At 37.6% G+C, this 19837-nt stretch overlaps 1 protein-coding gene across 12 annotated transcripts in view; it reads right to left on the bottom strand.

The window, feature by feature from the left end:
• Positions 1–2961: 2961 nt before the first annotated feature.
• PLEKHA5 (pleckstrin homology domain containing A5) overlaps positions 2962–19837 on the bottom strand; it is a 167099-nt gene continuing 150223 nt past the window's right edge. For 10 of the 12 annotated variants that reach the window (XM_051784430.1, XM_051784426.1, XM_051784429.1 and 7 more), the window contains 7 exons: positions 16558–16673; positions 15103–15312; positions 12395–12553; positions 11080–11201; positions 10161–10306; positions 8871–8975; positions 5825–5868 (listed from right to left, as the gene is read on the bottom strand). In XM_051784430.1, the coding sequence (XP_051640390.1) occupies positions 8881–8975; positions 10161–10306; positions 11080–11201; positions 12395–12553; positions 15103–15312; positions 16558–16673 (848 nt within the window). In that variant the 3' untranslated portion in view covers positions 5825–5868; positions 8871–8880. Of the gene's footprint in view, positions 5869–8870; positions 8976–10160; positions 10307–11079; positions 11202–12394; positions 12554–15102; positions 15313–16557; positions 16674–19837 lie in introns of those variants that run through there. The other 2 variants (XM_051784421.1, XR_007904048.1) reach the window with 2 other exon arrangements.

Genomic DNA, 19837 nt, shown 5'->3' on the forward strand with positions numbered 1-19837 from the left:
ATAAAACACTGTGAGTTCAGAGTTGTTATCCCCCCAATATTGCAAAGAATCAGCTTATAAAAGCAAATGTGGTTTTCTCAGTGTTGCAATCCATGAGTATTAACCAATTCCTCTTCATTAAGACAATCTCCTAAATGGCTGAGAGGCTGGTTTTCTTTAATTTGTAGCTGCTACCTTGTAAACAGCAATCACATTATCCAGGCCCTTTGTCTTTATTCAAAATACTTGTTATTTGTAGGCACAATATACTAGAAACAGTAGCTACAAAATGTTATAGGTATGTTGGCACAGGCTAAGAAAACAGCCCAGAAATGTTATTCAAAGGTGATTTATGGTTCCAGGCAATTTCCCTGCTCACAAAACGACACCTTCATCTAGTCCTCACTCCTACACAAGCTGGCTTCCGTGCAGTACCAGCCCTTGCATGTGCAAACCCTCTGAGGCAGTCTCCAGGTAGCCAGAAACCAAACACAAAACAGCAGCAGCCACAAACATCAGAAAACATTCATCAGAAAGTTCAGTTGTCTTTTTTCCCCCGCTGTCTGGATGTGACCATTTCAGTGCAGAAAAAGAATAAACCCAACAGCTGCTAACAGCTGCTTCCTAGACTGCTGGATGAGCATGAAAATACCAAAAAAAAAAAAAGAAAATAAAAATCATTCATCTTTAAAGCTAAAACATCTGAAACAGCCTCCATGTTCTGGCTGACTTGGGAATTTACCAAGAAAGTTGCACAATACAGAGCAGTCGACTGCATGTGTAATCAGTGTCAAGACCCACCAGAAATTCATATTGTAAAGAGGTGATTTATGAGTTGAGTTGCTGAATTTTGCAGCTTTTTTTTCTCCTCAATTGCTTTGAAATGTACTCTTGTCAATTAATGACAATTTTATCAAATAAATTCTTATATATTTGTTTGTACCTCCTACTTCTTTTTTGATTTCTAGCAACTTGACTAGTACTTGGAAAAAATATTTTTTTTTCTAAATAGCAGCTATTGCTGAAAAATAAGAGAGATTCACAAGCAAGTTACTAGGAAATGTTGGGTGCCTCACCTGATATGCTTTGAGCTTGATCTTTCAAGATGATAAGCACCTCCAGTTTTTAGCAATTCCAAGCAAGAAACTGATGGCCTGGATTCAGCTGCTTATGTAGGGGACAGACAGCTGTGGTATGGAAAAGGCAATTTTTTTCCTCCACGATAAGGAATGCAGAGCATTTTACAAATTGGGCTGAAATGGGTTTAAAGTTGCAGAAGAGAGACCTGCACAGTACCAGTCACTTTACACTGAGACTCAGGAAAGCTACCAGATGACAACTGATGAGGATGAGGTGTTTTTCTGAAAGTTTTCACTGATCAAATCTCTAGGCCATAAGCAAATCCCACTTGTTCTACATATCAAGTTAAACCTGCAGGCTCTGCTGGGTTTTTTTCTTTCTTTTTTTTTTTTTGTACTCATTTCACCTTCAAAAGAGCAAGAGCGTGTTTCCATTTTTAGTCTGAAATTCTTTGAAGTATTCCCCGTTCCACAGAACAGGGATCTGGATAGAATTTGACAAAAAACAAAAAATTAATTCCTTATTTTAGGTTTGGTTTCAGTAATAAAGAAGTTAATGATATCACATCTGGTTTTGTGCAGATATACTTTTACCTCAGTCCACTGGAAACAGCACCATTTGCTTATGGCTTTTCTTTTATCCCAAACAGAACCCAATCCAGCCTAAGTAAGTGTTCTAAACACATCCATGAGCCAATTAGCAACCACTGTGCTGATTGTCACTTACCCATAGCTACAATTCAAAGAGTTTCTTGCAGTTTTACCACAGCAGCCAAATAATATTTAGACAGACCTTAAAAACATTTTCTTTGGGCATACCACAGAATGTGGAAACAGCACAAAAAAAAAAATAAATAAAAAATACCAAACCCTTAATTCCACAAGTAACATTTGAATGCTGACACATCTGGAACAGCTGGGTAACAAGTTGTGCGTGTCAAGTTCAGAAAGCAGCTGCTTTTAGCCTTCATTTTGGGCCAGGCATTTGTTTTCAGCCACCAGTATATTCCATTTTATTTTGTGGCAGCTTCTTCAGTGTTCCCATATGGACAAGCTAAACAGCTCCTAGGATATAATAGCAAGCATATATAATGTTCTTTAGAAGAAATGAAGGCCAGATGTTGCTTTGTTATCTCCACGTGCATCCTTAAAAAAGTTAAATTAAGTTGTTTCAAATATATTATTAATGCCAGGTATAGGCAATTTGTTTATCAGCCATTTAAATGTCAACTTTCTAAAGGATGGAAAAGAACATTTTAACTGAGGAATCAAAGTGAAATAAGGTAGAATAACTTCAGAAAATAAGTATAGCAAAATCCAGGGATCAAATAGCATTGTGAGAAAAGACATGATGACTCACTTCTGAGACCTGAATGAGTACTACTTATGGTTTATTAGAAAAGGCAAAAAAAAAACCCTCCACCTTATTGTTACAATATAATGAAAAGTTTAAGGTTAAGACTTATCCAACAGCACCATTGATTAAAGATCTTTTATTCTGCTGCTTTACTTGACCAGGATAAAACTTAACCCACCAGCCCTACTTCTAAAGAATTTAGTAGATCTACCACTAACAGTGTAATTCATTAATATTTTTCATGTATGTATTCCTGGTACATTTAGTGAATCCAAGAGGGTGGGCAGTAATTCTGTCTCAGTCTGTCCAATTACTGTGATTTAGACAGAAACGTTTATTCCCCCCCCCCCCCCCCCCAATTTCCTGAAAATAGAACCTTACTGGATTAATTTTATTACAGATTATTTATGAGGAAATATGAACTGAAGACTACTTTCCCCCCCCCCCTCAGTAATAACATAAACAAGGTTTGGGTTTCAACTGCCCGGTGAGGTCTTTCTCTTTGAGCCAGTCCACAACATACAAAAACTGCCAAGACACCAACTATAACTGTTAAGTAATGTCACTTTATTAAGGGACTTAAAAGAATCACATTCTCTAGTAGCCTTGGAACAATGCAAATGGTGAACAAAAGACAAAAATAGATGTAATTGGTTCTGAAAAGCATGAACATCTGTAGAGAATGTGTTGCATTATTCCTAAGGACTCCTGCTTTTGAAAAAAAGCACGTTCCATATATACAAGTGTCAGTGCAATAGCCAATAAAGCAATCAGTCAGAAATATAAAAATATCCTAGATACAAACTTAAAATAGATGTTTGAAAGCTGACCATATCAGAATTCTGATATTTCTATATCTCAGGAGTGTGATCATTGGGATGAGTTATTCTGATGAGGTAAGAAACAGTAGATGCTCTGTGATAACACAAAGCCATATTTTCTTTTTCTATAAGACAAAAAATAAAGCACCCAATGAAACTCCAAGTCTTTGCTGAAAGTGCCCACAGGAAGTGAAATTGTAGTCTATGAGCATTACTACATTCCTGCATCATTTACCTTTGCTATCTTTGCCAACAATTATACCAGCAAAACTTGCTAATTCTTCCACGCAGCTTCAGTACAAACTGCACATTCTTTGCAGATACACCAAACCTTTAATGCTTTAAACACAGCCAACATCTATAAATGTCCAAAAATCACTTAGTCATTCTTTCCTTTGTTGGTTGCAATTCTTGGCAGCAAGGGCAGAAAGATTGCAAAATTTGACAGCAAACAGATCTCACCAGAAGGGTTAGGGAGAGAACAGGGTGTGTCCTATTTGCTTTGCCTCAGGTGTTCCAGTGATGCCACTGAACTTAAACCTCAGCTGGTTGAGCAAAAACAAAAAAAGTATCACCTTCCTCTCCTTCACTCTATTTTTTGGAAGGAAGGATGCACTAATTTAGGGCTACTGCTCCAAAAAAAAAAAGATGGCTATTTGGACAAACTTTCAGATGGATGCTGTCTGCCTGCATCATGATTGATTTTCTTTCCTTTAGCCACTTCTTTCCCTGTGACTTTCCAAACTCTGCTGCTAAATTCTGATTCCTGTTTTTTCACTTTTCTAAGAAAATGGCAGAAGAACAGGCAGCCAGACAGTGTACTCTGTGTCTTGGTAGTGAAGAGCCCCAGGAACACAAACTCCTACTTGGGGAGGGAGGCAATGATAGAGTTATTTCAAACTGTGTATTAATCTCAGGCATTCCTCTATGGGAAAACACAATGAATTATACAGTCTCTAGAACAGCAATATTAACCTGATCAGGATATGATTTGTACGATAAAAAAAGTGCAACAGGAGCTGGCAGTTGTCTTCTTGTGAAACTTGCCTTACCACTTATGGCACACACATGCACCCAAGCACAGAGCAGTTGCCTGAACCTGTGAAAGATTCCTCAGCTTTAATTCCTAGATTCAAAAGCTTTCCTTTAAATCGTTTCGTTTTTCATCACTCTTTTCTAAACCTCTTTTTGTCTCAGGCAAATTCAGACAGCTGTGCAAGGTGGGAAGGCGAAGCTACAGTAACATCTGCAGTGTGACAACACCAGACAAATTATTTCAGCTTTTCTTTCAGTTTCTGGAAGATGCCTTGCAGATGCCAAAGCCTCAAGGAATCATCACACTTCTCTCCTTAACCCCAAGTGAACTTGACAATCAACGTTTGCAAATATTGAATTACTGCTCACCACACCCCGCTAAGACAGGCTGTTACCTCTCACGTAAACAGGCAGGGAATGGAGGCACAGAATGACTAAGTGATTATTCCAATATCACAATACAAGTCTGGGAGAGTCAGAAGCTGAACCTGTATTTCTTGTGTCTCAGTCTCAGGTTGTCTTTTTTGTTCTGTGTTGCAGCCTTATTCTTTCCCGTTGAGGAAGACTGGGATCTCTTAAGAGTCTGTCACTGCTACTCTGGTTGACAGGTGATGTTGCCAATGAGATAGGAATTGTTGCATTCCCCACATCAAAAGGTGGAACACAGTGTGACATCTGTTTGCTGGAAGAAACACTAACCATACAAGTCCTTAAGAACATCAACATTTATTTAATATGATATAAAAGAAATGGGATATGAACATTCGTATTTTTGAACAATAATAAGTGGCTTCTTATACTTACATCATATGTGCTCATTGTATAATATATACACAATGAACATAATTACATTTGTACACAAACTAAGTACTGGATTGAAAACCTGCTTATTGCTGTACACACCCTAACCCCATGAAGGAAAAGCCCAGTACCTCAAAATACCTACACTCCATTTTATTCAAGAAAAAGTAACCACTAACATTAATGTCTATGTTGACAGAAGTGTGGCAGTAACTGCTGACATTGCAACCTGACCAAGAAATAATTACAGCAGAAACAGGACATATTTTACTAAGCAATAATAAAAATGGCACATTTTAAATATATCTATATGTATATATATATATAAAAATTTTACAAATAAAATGTCAAAACAATAAATTGTAATGTTTAAAAAGTGTAAAACAAGTTTTAGTGGTGATATGTAAAATTAACCGAGTTACGCATCTAAAAGAGGCAAAAAAGTAAACTTACATGATCCATAATTAAAAGAACATTAAATTCTGGAGAATAGCAAATAAGGTTCTGACTGTAGGCTGCACATTAAAAAGAGCCTTTGTTTTATGTGCACAGAAATCATAGCAGCAAGCTGGTATCAGGAGAACAATCTGAAGGTTGTTGAGTGTACACGTGGGCCAGTTAAAGCTCTCTTGGAATAAACATTTTCCAGGAAGTGATAAAACGATGCTCTGTGGCCAAAAGCATCAGAACTATGAATTTCATAGATTTAAAATATACTGTACAATATCTTCTCATATTTTCATAGGTCAGGTCCATACATCTCAGGCATGAATTGTTTCAACAGAAGCCGTCAGTGCTGAAAGACAGACGTAGATTAAGTTACTCTATTTTAGCAACAGAATATTGTATAAAGCAACTCATGGGACTAAACACAGCAAAGAATTTCTGACCTCATCCTAGCAATGTAGGTGTAGAACATTACAAAGTATCTTAGGAATCAGTTGTTTCCAAAATCTGTTTTCCTGATGAACAACAGCGATGCCAAGGTATTTCGACAGCAAGAGGCAAAACCAACCTTTTTTTTTTCAAATTTACACGACTTCAAATAAAAGTGTGCTTATTCCTAGAGTTTTATCCTGTAATTCATGGTCATCCCCAAATGTTCTTCATAAAAAACCAGCAATAATAACAAAGATCCTAATTGCTCTAATAAATGACAGGCACAATTTGAAGAGGTATGCAGTATTATTTAGATGCTACACCGTAATGGCAGCGTAGCTGTAAAGGTGTTCTGAAGTTCAAGTGCTCCACCCAGAGCTTGCTGAATATTGATAACTGATGCTAGGACTTCTATAAATACTTTTTAACAGTTCATTACTAAGAATGTTTCTGAGCTTTGAATCCAGGTGCTGTATTAAAATGTCATTATCCCTCCGCTGTGCAGAGAAAACGTCGTGCTTAAAATCCAACAGTGCTTGTGATAAACATACAGATTTGTCTCTGCAAAGCAAGGACTGTGAAATAGAAAGTAGCCTTGTGTTAACTGGTTTCTCCTTAGTCCTACAGTATCCTTTGCCACCAATTTCCTCTGCCAAATTCCCCTGGTATCAGGCCAAGAGTATCGTTTTACTAATTGACTGTAAAAGCCAAATATAGGTATTACCTCTTGATTCTCTGAAATCTACTATGCATTTTCCAGATGCTGCCTGAAAAATTTGGTTGTGTGTGAACAGGGCTGATCCTGCAGCTTTGAAGTTGCCTTTGCCACCCAGGACTCCTTTGCATCTGAGAGACACCCAGTTCCTGCACGTTAAAAGTGAGGTCTCAGCAAAGCACGAAGCCCTTGGAATACTGGAACCAGAGCCCCAGGAGGTGAGGGGCAGTGAACACTGCAGGCAAGCACTGTGCTTCAGACATCTATGTATGCTAAGCCCAGCTCATGGCATGAATTTGGTTTGGAACTCCTGGGAAACAATCAACTGGGGGCATCAAATGCAGCAGGGTGGAATGTATATGCACATAGTTGAAAGCTTTTTTCCCCAACTCAAATCAAATACTGAACAGCCACAAAGGATGCATTTGAAGTTCTGGAATGCTTTCTTCATCATGGACAGGCATGTGTAAGCAGAGTGTTAGTTTTCCAAGTGCCATCCCAGATGTACCATTTTGCTGTAACAATTAAGGCCTCTTTGCAGAACTGCCCCTGACACAGAAACACTGCAGTGCTGGCCACTGGAATACACCTTGCTGAGGGTGCCAAGGCTTGGGCAGTGAGTCACAAGGCAGATCACTAAATGAGGGCTTTGCTTTTGCTAGTCTCATATTTAGCACAAACCCTGAAGAAAATGGATTTGCTGATCTGATCATCTGAGCTGATGACAAGAACTGAAAGCAACTCAATGCAATTGGTGACAAATTTCTGGTTGCTTCCCCTTTCAAGACAGGCGTGCTGTGGCCACTGACAGAATCCAGCAGTGCAGTTTCATTTTCACCAATGACCCAAAATTGAGTTGCTGGGGGAATGTTTGCCCTATTTAAAAAGGAGATTCATGATAAATGTGTGTATATTCATATAGTGAAATTTAAATGCATTAACACAAATCAGCATTTCCAGGAAAAAAGTCCCACTTGTCTTTTTTAAATAGATCTGTAATGAAAAACTGAATAAAAGCACAAAGGTTCAAGCTAAATCTAACCATGATGGACCACACCCATGAGGAAGGTAGCAACAGTGTCAGGACTGAATGGGAAGATGGCATTTTCCACTCTCTCAAAAGGAAAAAAGATTAAAATAATTTTCCTTTTGTTTTTTTTTGAAGAGTATAAATAGTTTCCTGTTCTTAGTTCCTACAATAAAGGTGCCCGGGATGACTAATAAGTCTAATATTGTTAAGATGAAAGCTTGGCAATGGAGATTGGGAGGGTAAATTAAGAATATGCATTTTCAGATCTCCTCACGCTAAATGACTGAAAATGTCTCAGTTTTAAAACTTTCTTGATTTTAAAGTTTTTTTTAAGTTACATTAGCTATGGCATTTGACATTGCCATTGAAACAAAGCTCATTCTTTTAGTAGAAAGCTTATTTAAACAGGTACTTCCTGACAACAAAGAAATGTGGATTGATTTAAACGCTGGTAAAGTGCTGAGGCATTCACACTGGTATCCTACTAATTTCGGTAAACCCTCGTATAAACAAACACACATACTTGGATTTTCATTGCCATTCATTAAGCAGGTAACACTACAGGTAGGAACATGTAAATCTAGCCCAACTCATGCATTCTAACTTGACTCCTGGAAGCAATCACCCACTGTGACAAGGGCTTCCTCTACAGAAAGAAAAAAAAAAAAAGTTTTGTAATTGTTGTGTTTCTTTCACCCCTGGTTTTTCCCTTCTGCTTGTCACGTCTCAGTCACCCCTGTCTTAAGCTATAACCTCTCCAGGCTGTTAGACCATTCCCTGCAGCACTGAGAGCCCAAGCTGCAGTTGCCTATTACCAGGACTGAAGCATCAAGATTCATTTGCACCTCTGCAGTGATGCTCATACCTTAACTATCAGCTTCGGAACAGCTCAGGTCTCTCATGTAATTCAAAGGGCCATTATCTTGCCAGTTGTGGAGAACTCAGCTTGATAAACCAATTAGCCCTTTCTCTTTGTACTTGGAGAGAGAATACACTCCTTGCAAGCAAATCAATACATGAATTTGTTTGTTTTCTGGTTAGTTTATATTCAACATCGCAGGTAACTTTGTCTTGCTGAGTACTGCCTACAGATGTTTCTCAAGAAAATAACCAGAGTACACGTACTTAGAAAAATATTAGGAACAGGAGGGGTGGGGGAAAAAAAAGGACGTACTTCTCTGTAACTATACACACATGAAATGTGATCCTTCTGTGAGCTGTGTCTGTGTAGATGGAGCTGGTGACAATGACGATTCTGGTGAAGAAGGCAAACTTTTCACTGCGAGTCATACAGCAAAAGAAATAAGATAAATACAAAAAAATACCAGTTACAGAAGCCACAACAAATACAAGCTTGAAAATGGCCATTTCAAGCCGTTGTAAACATAAGCAGGGACTTAGTACACAAGCTACACAAGTAAAGACTTAAAATCTGATCAGCACAAAAAGCACAACATCAGGGGAGAGAATACTTGTTCTCAAGAAAGGTCATTTATCAGACTTAAAAATAACTAGTAGAACAAACACATGAATGCTGATGTGTTATTTATGTTGCAAAGAGAGAGAGAGGGGAAAAAAAAAAAAAAGTAAAATTTTAGTAGTTGGGATACTTTCCCAAACCCACCCTTATATCCCAACTCAGATTAACTAAGATGTTTTATTCTGCTGAGCACTACAAAATGTACACACGAGTTCTGGTTTTGATTATCAAGTCACAGAAAGGATTGCTGACTGTACTACAAAGGTCCAGATCACCTCTTATATCCATAAATTGAACCATTTGGCTTATTTAACCATTCCCATCAGCAAATAATCCTAATACTGTCTTAAATTCTATCTTCTTCCTGCCTCCTCCCCCATTCACTCCTCTCTTTCTCCCCCTCTTTGAATACATTTTGCTTTATTCCAGCCTTTTCTTCTTGCAAAGTAGTACACCACCAGTCATTGTACCACTGTTTTCTGTTTCTTCATCTTTTCTTACTCCTCAAAATGTGACCAAACTGGGGTCTTTTACTTGCTAGTTCAAAGTCTGCTAGATATACTGGAAACTCTTGAGGATTCCACAATCTTGGGCATATCTGAGGCCACTCAGTAGCAAGGAGCAATGGTAAAAAAATCTATGCATATCCAGATTGAGATGCTGTTCTACAAGATGAATAAGGAAGTGTTTGTTCCAACCAACAACTACAGTATGACTTAATTTCTGGCAACAGTTATTTAAACCCCTAAAATTAAATGCAACTGTAAGATCTACATTAAAACCTCAGAAAAATGGAATTTCTGTAGCTGTCCAGTGGGAAACTATTTTTCTCTACATTATAAAACTCTGCACTTGACATGCAGACTAGCTCAGCACTTTCAATCCACAAGGGTTTCAGAGCATCAAAGGACATAACCAAAATGAAATAAAGTTTTACATATGTACTGTGTAAGCTGTGCTTCAGTCCAAACTCTTTTTCCATACCTGCTGTTGCCTGATTTCCTTTTGAAGACTGTGCTGCTAATTCAAATGAAGACATAATCCCTTCTTGATCTCGAACGCTAACTACTTCACTTTCTTCTGAGCTGGTTTTGGGTTTGTGGTTTGTAACTGTGGTCACACTCTGCAGGCTGGTTAAAAAAAAAAGCACAGCGTTTAGAACTCGCTCCAACTTAATTTCAGGTGTTAACCACTAAGTACAGGAGTTATCATTTAATTTTCTCCCGTTAACAGGGAAAAGTTGCAACTTGCAAGTCCGCGTAGAATAAATCGAGCACTCATTTTGAAAGCCTCCTGCTTCGTGTAGCTACACTTAAAAAAAAAAAAGGCACTCGAAATTTAATTCCTTTCCTTACATTCCTCCTGCAGTTTTCTACTGCTGAAGGGTCCTGTGAGAAAGTTATGACCTAATGTAAGAACTCATTTAGGACCTGCAGTGCAACTCACACAGAAGTTATGGATCCTGAGAGAGAAATATCCAGGACTTAATATCCCTCTAATTCTGCAATGCTTCAAAATACTGAAGTAAAAATTAAAGCAGGAGATGTAAAATAAGTTGTTTAGTTTGCTCCTAAATACCAGCAGTAAAGAGCTTGCTATGGAAGCCCTGGCTGAAGTGTTCACAATTATGAAATACATAACAAGGCCAAACAAGGATTATGAACATATTCCGTTTATCACTGGGGCAATACTTGAAAATAAACATTGTTTCACCCACCAACTCATCACCTCTTACTGACCCCCTGCAGCAGTTAAGCTTCTCACCAGATTTCCCTATATGTAAACCACTCAGAAACACATAAATCTACCTTTTCAGTATTTATGGCAGTTGCCTGGTCCGTTCAGCTAATAAATAAAATGTGCAAGTTTAAAATAGCCTCTGAACATCTTGTTTTATTTTTACCTTATATCACCATCATGTGTTTCTTCCAATTTATTTTTCTTTTCTGCTTTCTCTTCATTACTCACTTCTTTTGAGTCAGATGCAACATGTGCATCTGATAAAAGATCATCAGTTTTTGACAGCTATAAAAAAATTGAAATCATGAAACAAAAAGCTGTAACACACACTAAGTGGCAGATAAGAAATACAGTACCAGGAAACAGTTTTATTAACAGACAAATTTTGCCATCATGTATACTTAGTAACTCAGAATTACATAACTTAAGAAATTTTTATCAATACCACTCAGGTTAATAGAGTTATCCTGAAACTTATACCAGAGCCAATGGGCAGGGCTTGACTAAATAACTTCCAGAACTTATCTGAACTCTTTGGATTGCAGCCTGCCTATTTTTCATGCTATCCATCTATTTACAGTGCCAACAGAGATTCCAGATACTGGAATATATTGCTGATAGGGCTGAATGCTGCCCTTAAAGGTCTGATTAGATATAGTCAATATAAGTGTATGACATAATTTTCCTTTAAAAGATTTACATTTTTAACAAAGGAACAGACTCTCAAGAGAAAGTGGGTTTGAAGAATAACAACAGAAGTTAGTTATTTGATTTTTACCATTCTCCATCAGAGATATGTTTATAAAAACTAAATATAAAATAGGAAAACGAAAGGAAAAGCGAGTGAGGAAAAGGAAAAGCAAAGGATGATTGAGGAATACAGGTACAGATGAAGAAAAAAACCTCTACACAATATTTTAAAAAATATTAAACTATAAGCAGGATGTGATTATGCAAAAACAACTCCAGTAATCTATTTCTCATAATCGGCCTGGTTTTGCTGAGGGTTCAGGGCACTTTAGCACCAGAAACACCAAGGTAATTCACTGCCAAGTGAGTTGGAAACTATTTCAAGACAGAAATCAAATCAGTGGCCAAACAGCACAAAGTACAGTTATTGCCTACTTCCATGTGTAAATTGTTGTGTCACCTTTATTCTGCTTTCTATAAACTATTTGATGCACTACAGCCAACCAAACAAAAATTCAGGTGTATTAAATGATTGTCAAAACCTTGGACAGTCTAAGCAATGAACAGAAATTTAAAAGCCATACACAAGAGAACTCAAGGTCTCAGCTGTAGGCAGATCTGATAAAATCTTGTGATTCTCTATAGAATACTGTATATACAAAAAGAAATCTTTATTTTCCAAGCAGAAGGAACTGGTTCAATTTCCCACACTCTGCTGTCTGTGGCTAAAAATATTTTTCTACTGCAAGACAGGGTGATGAACAGTTCAATAAGGGACAGTTCAGTACCTCTTTAGTAAAACCTGAATTATGTTCTTGTTCTCCATCGTGCTTTAGTTGTGCTATTTCTTCTCCAGGACTTCCATTATTTTGTTTCAAATTATTTTCTCTACTGGTGCTCTCTAATTCCTTCATGTTACTATATACAGCATCATCCTTTTTTCGATTCTGTGGAACAAAATTGATATAGAGACGTATTCTTACAAAAATTGTCACTGTCTCAGTTCTGAGTCTGATGGTGTTCTATGACTGTGTTAAAATATAATACTCAAAAAACCTTATGTGCACCACATTGCAATAAGGAAAATGGAAATTGTTAAGGACTTAGAATTTTCTCATTTTTGTACCATTTAAAACAGTTCAGCCTGACACTCCTTTGTCTGTAAGACTATTGTACTTCCTGTGCCCCCCCTTCATCCCCAGCATTTCAATGTCACCTTTATCTTCTGAAATTTTATTCATATTTAGCTCAGTCACACACAAGCTTAGTAGCTTTCTTACTTGCATTCATAACCACTGTTCTTTTTATAAAACAGCTTTTCTTGGCTAAAAAAAAGAAAAAGGATAAAAATCTGCTTTCAGCACAAAATTCACGGTGCACCTGTGTGCACTTTCTCCAATTATCTTGGGTATCCTCCAAGCCTATGCTGTGAACTGATTTAATAAAGGACAACATAGCATTTGATAACGGTAGAGGATATTACTTATCCCCTAAAAAAAAATCCATTGCACAGAGAAGAAGTTGATATAAAATTTTTGTGGGAGGATGGTAGAGGTGGCTTAAGATTGTGAACTGTGAACATTATCTTGTCAGAGTAGCAAACTGAACTGAAGTGAGGTTCATCTTATCAAAGAACTGGGGCTGAGAAAAATGGGAGCCATAAAAGCAGTAAATCTTGAGGCTGAATTCCTGTGATTTTACACATGCACACTATTAAGAGGAAATCATGTAAGTCAGTCCATAAATCAATCTCTTTACTCTCCTAAATTAAAGTCTGCATCCTTATCATATGCTGTTCCCAATAACAATTGTGAAGCAACTTCCTTTTGTATTATGGTAATCACTTAAAAATTACACAGCAGGCCATTTATAAAATCCATTTTTTCCTACAATTCTTAAATAACCAAACCACAGACGAAAAGACTTCCAGCAGTTAATGCCATTGCACCACTTTTCTAAAAATCAATAGACACAGAAACTATGCTTTCAAAAATAAAAACTATTACTACAGCATAATACCTCATCTTAGGGCTTTTTGCCAAATAGCATTGTAGAAGAATTAAAGCTGTGGTAGAAGAAGTGATTCCATAGCACAGACTACTAGCTAAATATTCAATTCAGACATCCTCTCACGTATTCTGTAAAGTTCTTATCATCCACAGAGCCCTGATTTCACACAGAAGGCTGAAGGACATGCTGACATGGACAATATTCTTTTGAGTTCTGGCACAGAGGATTTGGCCCCTTCCCCCACTGTGCTGGCTACCCACGTATGAGAGATGTAGCTGCAGTTTCCTCACCCTGAGGTAGGAAATGATACCACAGGAGAGTGGTAAAGCTTGAGCACCTCCGTAAAAACTACCCAAGCAAGGTCTGCAGAGGTTTGCTTTGCACATCCTCTTCTCGAGAAAGGCAGTGCTCATCACAGAAGTATTTCTAGGAACTCCCTTCACATATAGCATTCATGATGTCAGCCCAGATACCGAGTGTCTTCTGGGGATCCAGTGTTCTTGAAGGAAAAGGAACTTTTGTGTAGCTCTGAAGGCAGCTTAGCATGCTCAGAGGGGAAAAAACCCCACTCAATCTAAAACTTATTTGGAAATATGTGACTGCTTAACACTACAACGCATTTAATCTGGTTTTGGAAAATTGGATGTTTAAACGCCTACAAAACAAAAAAGAAGGCATTTCCCTACCAGTGTAAAAAAAAAAAAAAAAAAAAACAAACCTCAAATCAATAAACAGTGTGGTCTGAAGAAAAAAATATGCCAGAAGATAAAAACCTCAAATAAACAAAAAACCCCAACCCCATTAAGCTATTGAAAAAGAAAACTACTTCTTGGCAGTTAGAAAGCAGTAGGCTGCCTAACATCCACTATCCTGAATCTGGACTTAGTTGGGCTCTTGCTTTTTGTTTGTTTGTTAGGGATTTTTTTTTTTTAGATAAATATTCAGGATAGTATTTCCTGGTTAATGACAAGCACTCATAGCTTCCTTCTCTCTCCCTACCTTTGAATAAACTGTTAAGTAAAAGAAGCGAGTTTAAGAATGAGTGAAAACAAAAGTGCAAGTTCTATTTTTATGTATAATTTATGAGCTCAAAAACCACAGCAAAAGAGTACCAGTTAGAAGCCATGACCATAAATATACATTCCTACCTAAAAATGTTACAGATGTTTGAATATATTACTTTCAACATCAACTGAACCATGATTCTCCTTGACACTGCTTTTAGTCACGAACCTTGAAATTTCATGTTGTTTGCTAAATTTAAAAAAGAAAAAAACCCGACAAAACCCTGCTAACAAATATCACAAGGTGTGTAGATTTGAACTATTTATTTTCCAAAAAGACAAAAGAAGTGTAAGCATGAAGATTGTGCTCTCCCTTTCTCTTGGGTCTGGCAGAGAACTGTGACTCCATACAAGCAGTCTCAAACAGACACCTCTGGTTTTTAACTGGACACATTAAAGCTTTTGATCAACGTGGGACCCACCTGTGCCAATCTGAATGGATTATCTCTGACACACGACAAACTCTGTGAAGGAGACTGGTCTGAAACGCCAATAATATTGAGTCCTTTCCTCTTTTCTCTCAGGCAAGCTTGCTGGTGTCTTTTTATTCTTTCCATCTGTTCCTCCACAGTCATTCGAGGCCGTGAGCTTTCTGCAAGACACAGCTGCTCCACTGCACTTCTTGGTCTTTCCTTAAATGGAAGAACATGTATATATGTGATTTAAAAAAACCCACGGTTTCCAACTTCAGAAGAGATCACCTAATGACTTACTAAAAACCAGAAAAATAGTGAGCAAATAAAGATCTCCTATATATGTGAAAAAAAGTACAAGAACCGATTATTATTAAATGAACACCAAATCTGAAAATAAAAGGAAGGAATGATTTGCTTTTTTAAGCAGTAACACTGCCATCATCAATGATAAACATTAAGAGAAGGGTAGATGCTCTCTCAAAGCCATCCTCTCGAGCTAAAACAATTTACCAGACATTATACAACTGGCAAACACGAGTTATTTGACTGAGACAGAAACATAATTGAAATTTAACGATCCAGGACATTTATACCAGTTGATCTAATAGTGATTTCTGCCTTTTTATTTCAAGAAAAACTACAGCTGGGCATCATTTAACAGCAAGTGCAGGCTGAAACTAAGTGAATTTATCAGCACTTAAAAATCTGTAATTCTAAGCATTATATTTTTTCCAAAATAACAACCATCACTTTACCTACTTTCTTCTTGAAATTCACTGATTTACAGGCAGATCTGTACTTTGTATGAAAAATAAAAATCAACTTCAGGTTAATCAGCTGCATTCAGTACATTCAGAGTAACTGGTTTCACTGACAAAAACCGAAAAGTTCTTTCTCCAGTTAACATCCTGTGAGTTTTTCTCTCCTCTCCCCTTCTTCCTACAACTTCTCCTCTTCTATCTGTGCTGCAACTATGATAAGCTTTTCCTTTTACTACATATAAATGTCTGTCTTTAACCCACAGACTACAGAACTCTCTAATCTGAAATTTCAGGCCTATTACCTGCACACTGCTTACTGTATCCTTATTTTTTGCCGCTTTAGGTGTTTCCCAAATCACTTTAGTAATGAAATAAATAAAAGTCAGCCCCAGAAGGCAAATACAAGTCCTTCAAAGTTTTAATCTAAGATCTTTCAACTCATGTCTCAACTTCAGCAGCTCAGTGGATTTATCATTATCCTTTAATTGTTGCCAAGTCCGAGTGTCTCCGTGCAGTTTAACATACACAACATTTATAATATCATCATCCTTTCTACAGATGTCTCCATTAATTTAATATATGATGCTTTAATAACAGTGATTTTTTTTTTTGCTAAGAAAATTAAAAAGATAACTTCAGAACTTAAACTTGGAAAGGTTGTATCACTGTCCATCAATGCTGGAAAGTTATTTTAAAGTACCGTTCTTAGATCTATCTTCTTGTTCTTCCTCAAAGTGACATAGGATGCTATTGTTGAAGACTCTGGTGTTGGTGATTTGGTTCTGGGTGGTACAACTCCCACAGGAAAATGTGAGCCTGCAAAACAGTAAAGCAAAACATACTAAGTGTTGTGCAAAACACCGCTGAAACTGTTGATTTGTTTTCTATAAAACACATGTAGGGAACTCTTCCTCAAAAGACAGCAAGGATCTTAATGCCTAAACTATGTGTGTTTTAAGGAAAAATAGCCCCTGGTCTGAGGTTGCATGAACGGAACAACTGCATGTGGCACAAGAGACTGCTGGTCATAAAAATAACAGTGAGAAACAGATAAATATTAGACAGCCCTCTGTGCAACTTCACAGATGGTTCAGGGAGAATTCCAGGGAAGATGGCTGAGCTTCCCACCTCATGGATGGCCATACTGGGACTTTTTATGGAGCAGAGTTTGCAAAGCCAGCAAGATGCCCAGGTAACCCTACCAGTAATGTCACTTAAGGCCAGGCTTGCAAGATTGCAAAGTGTCCAAATACAGAATTTAGCCAAAAGTGGGACCAAAGACAAAAAGTAATTAAGTGTGGGTTGCTTACTTGGGAAAGGGAGGGGGCAAGGCATTTGAGAAAGAACAGGCATGGAATAAGGGAGAGGAATAAAAAGGGGGCCAGCTTTGCATAAGGGGAATAAAAGGGGCCAGCTTTGCATAAGCAAGCTGCTTGTCAAGGTGCTTGTCTGGTCAAGGCCCATCCTTTAGCACTGCATAGTGTCCTTATTAGATTTTATTCTGTAAAGTATTTTCCATTTCCTATGTGGGTATGCTTTCCCTTCCACGCATGAGAGATGCCAGGGATCTTCAAGCCAGGTGAGCTTGTGAGTAGGAGACAGCTACAGAAGATCAGAGGTGTGGGAGCCAAAAATGGGAATCTCTCTGGGGCTGGGCTACCACAGAGACCCTATGTCTGGACCTGCCAGCAGGGTGAAGCTTTTGTCTGTGAGATCCTAAAGAACTTAAGGCCAGAGTAGATGGCAAGCAGAACACACGGTGTGGGAGCCAGCAGCTCAAGAGACCTCAAGTCTAGGATGTAGAAACTGGAGAGGCCAGAGGTACTGAGAGTTAAATGAAGATGTCACAAGTCCAGCAGCTCCTGGGTGGACTCACTTGTGTGTGTGCACACATATGCTCATGTCTATATGTGTATGAGATCAGCTGGTGAGCTCTGAGCATGGTCAGCTGGTGAGACAAATCATTTCTGTGTCCCGATGCCTGCTGCATTCAGCTTCTCCTAACCATCTTCACCATCAGTTTTGCTACCTAGAGAAGCCCTGCCAAAATGTAATTAGGCTGGTGGAAAACTGAAGTATGTTAAAACTTACAAAATATACAGGTTTAATTAAGTAACTCTTCCTTTTTGCTTCTTTATACATGCAGGAAATAAAACTATGAAAAATATTGTTTCCTTGACGATTTTGCCTGAAAAACTAGGTATGACTTCTTGAACAATCAAATTATTTCTACTTGCTTTTCCTGAGGTTTCACAGATTTTAGAGGATATATTGATTCAGTGAAGGCTCATCTCTTTCTCCAAATAGTTTGGGTCTCCTTTAGACATAAAAAGGATAAAACATAGCAGAAGTTCATTTTGATTTTGTGTCATGTTTATGTAGTACACAGGCCATAAGTACTCCTCTGGTCTCAGACAGACGTAAGGATTACTTCACATAGTCCCATTAAAACATTTTTCCTTATTTGCTGATGTTCAAAAAGAGAGGGAAGACTGACATGAGAATTGTTTAGTACAGTAATGTGCACAATGAGCTAGAAAAACATTTTTAAATTTTCTCTGAAATTTATTCGTTTTTAGAACCACTTTCAAAAAGCAACTACATCATTTAGGTGTAACTTCTTAAAACAGCAAGAAGGAAAAAATGCAGAAGATGAGCTGCCTTTGAGTTTGTTTCCTTTTCAGTTTAAAAACTGCTAAGACAGAAAGGCATAAAAATGTTTGTTGAAATGGCATATACACTCTAAAAACAGACAAACAATCAGAAATGGTTAGATTTTTTCCTGCTGCAAGGGGACTGTTATTATGAGTAAATGCCCAGAAAAAGAAATATCTGTTAGAAAATTCATATGCTCAAGTGTGTGCACTGGATGATAAAACACAGATATGATAAAGGACAGAATGAAGTGAGTTTAAGAATATAGAAAGCCTCTCACTGCAGCTATTCTGTCCCCTACCCCTAAATATTATTTATATTAGAGGAATTTGTATTATTGCTTTCCCTGCCTGTTTTTCTACAAATGGACATAATAACATTATTTCTGTCTTTAGGACAGAAAGCAGATTGGGGTGCTCAAAAAGTACTGGGTTTCTTTACATGGTCAGTGTAGGCTTTGTTATTTTATCTTGATCATTACTTCATCTCTTGTCATATATTACTATGAGTAATCTGGTACATCACAGGACAATAAAACCTAGGCATGTTTTCAGAAAGGCAAGCTCCTCAACTTAAGTGGTTGATGATTAGCAAATCTCAGGTTAAACCTTGCATTTTTTTTCCACCAAGTTAACAGAAATTTAATATATATCTTAACGTTATATCTCAGCAAATACCACAGTGAATCAGAACTGACTAATTGTCTGGTAAGTGCAAGCTTAAATTAGGTCATAGGGCCACTCAAATTGTTTATACCCAAACTATGCTAACCTTAGTTTTAGAAGCCTCCATTTACCATTCTGATGGAAAAAATATCCCTGTATGATTATAACTCTTGATAAAATTCTGGTACCATTGCACCAGCCTGCTCTGTTAACACTGAGTCAAACTACCAAAACAAGAGGCAGTGATCCTGCTGGCACTGGAAGCATCAATCCTTGCAGTAAGAAAACCCCTAAATTTAGTTACTTTCTCTCAAAGCTCTTAATATGGTTTTTGAGAGGTGCTAAAGCTGAGCATTTTGCTGAAGTCACCTTTAACAAACTATTCTGTGTGTTTTAACAAACAGAATTGAGAAACACTTCCTGGTAAAAGACTCTACCAAGCAATTAGTAGCTTTTATGGAAGCTAGATGAAGAGAAGAATCTAAAGCATTTAGCAATTGCAAAGACCTTTATTGTCTGTACACTCCAAGGTCATGATCATTATTCCTATTATATCAGAGGACAGAAGGCAATTCAACAATTACAAGATTAAAAAAAAAGAAAAAGACATTGTTTCCCTGCCTTATGAGAGCCTGAAAATTCTGTGGTGCTGCCTTTTTG

The sequence above is a fragment of the Manacus candei genome, unplaced genomic scaffold (genome assembly GCF_025592945.1).
Source record: "Manacus candei isolate 608988 ecotype Guabito, Panama unplaced genomic scaffold, ASM2559294v1 h1tg000018l, whole genome shotgun sequence".
Classification (NCBI taxonomy): domain Eukaryota; kingdom Metazoa; phylum Chordata; class Aves; order Passeriformes; family Pipridae; genus Manacus; species Manacus candei.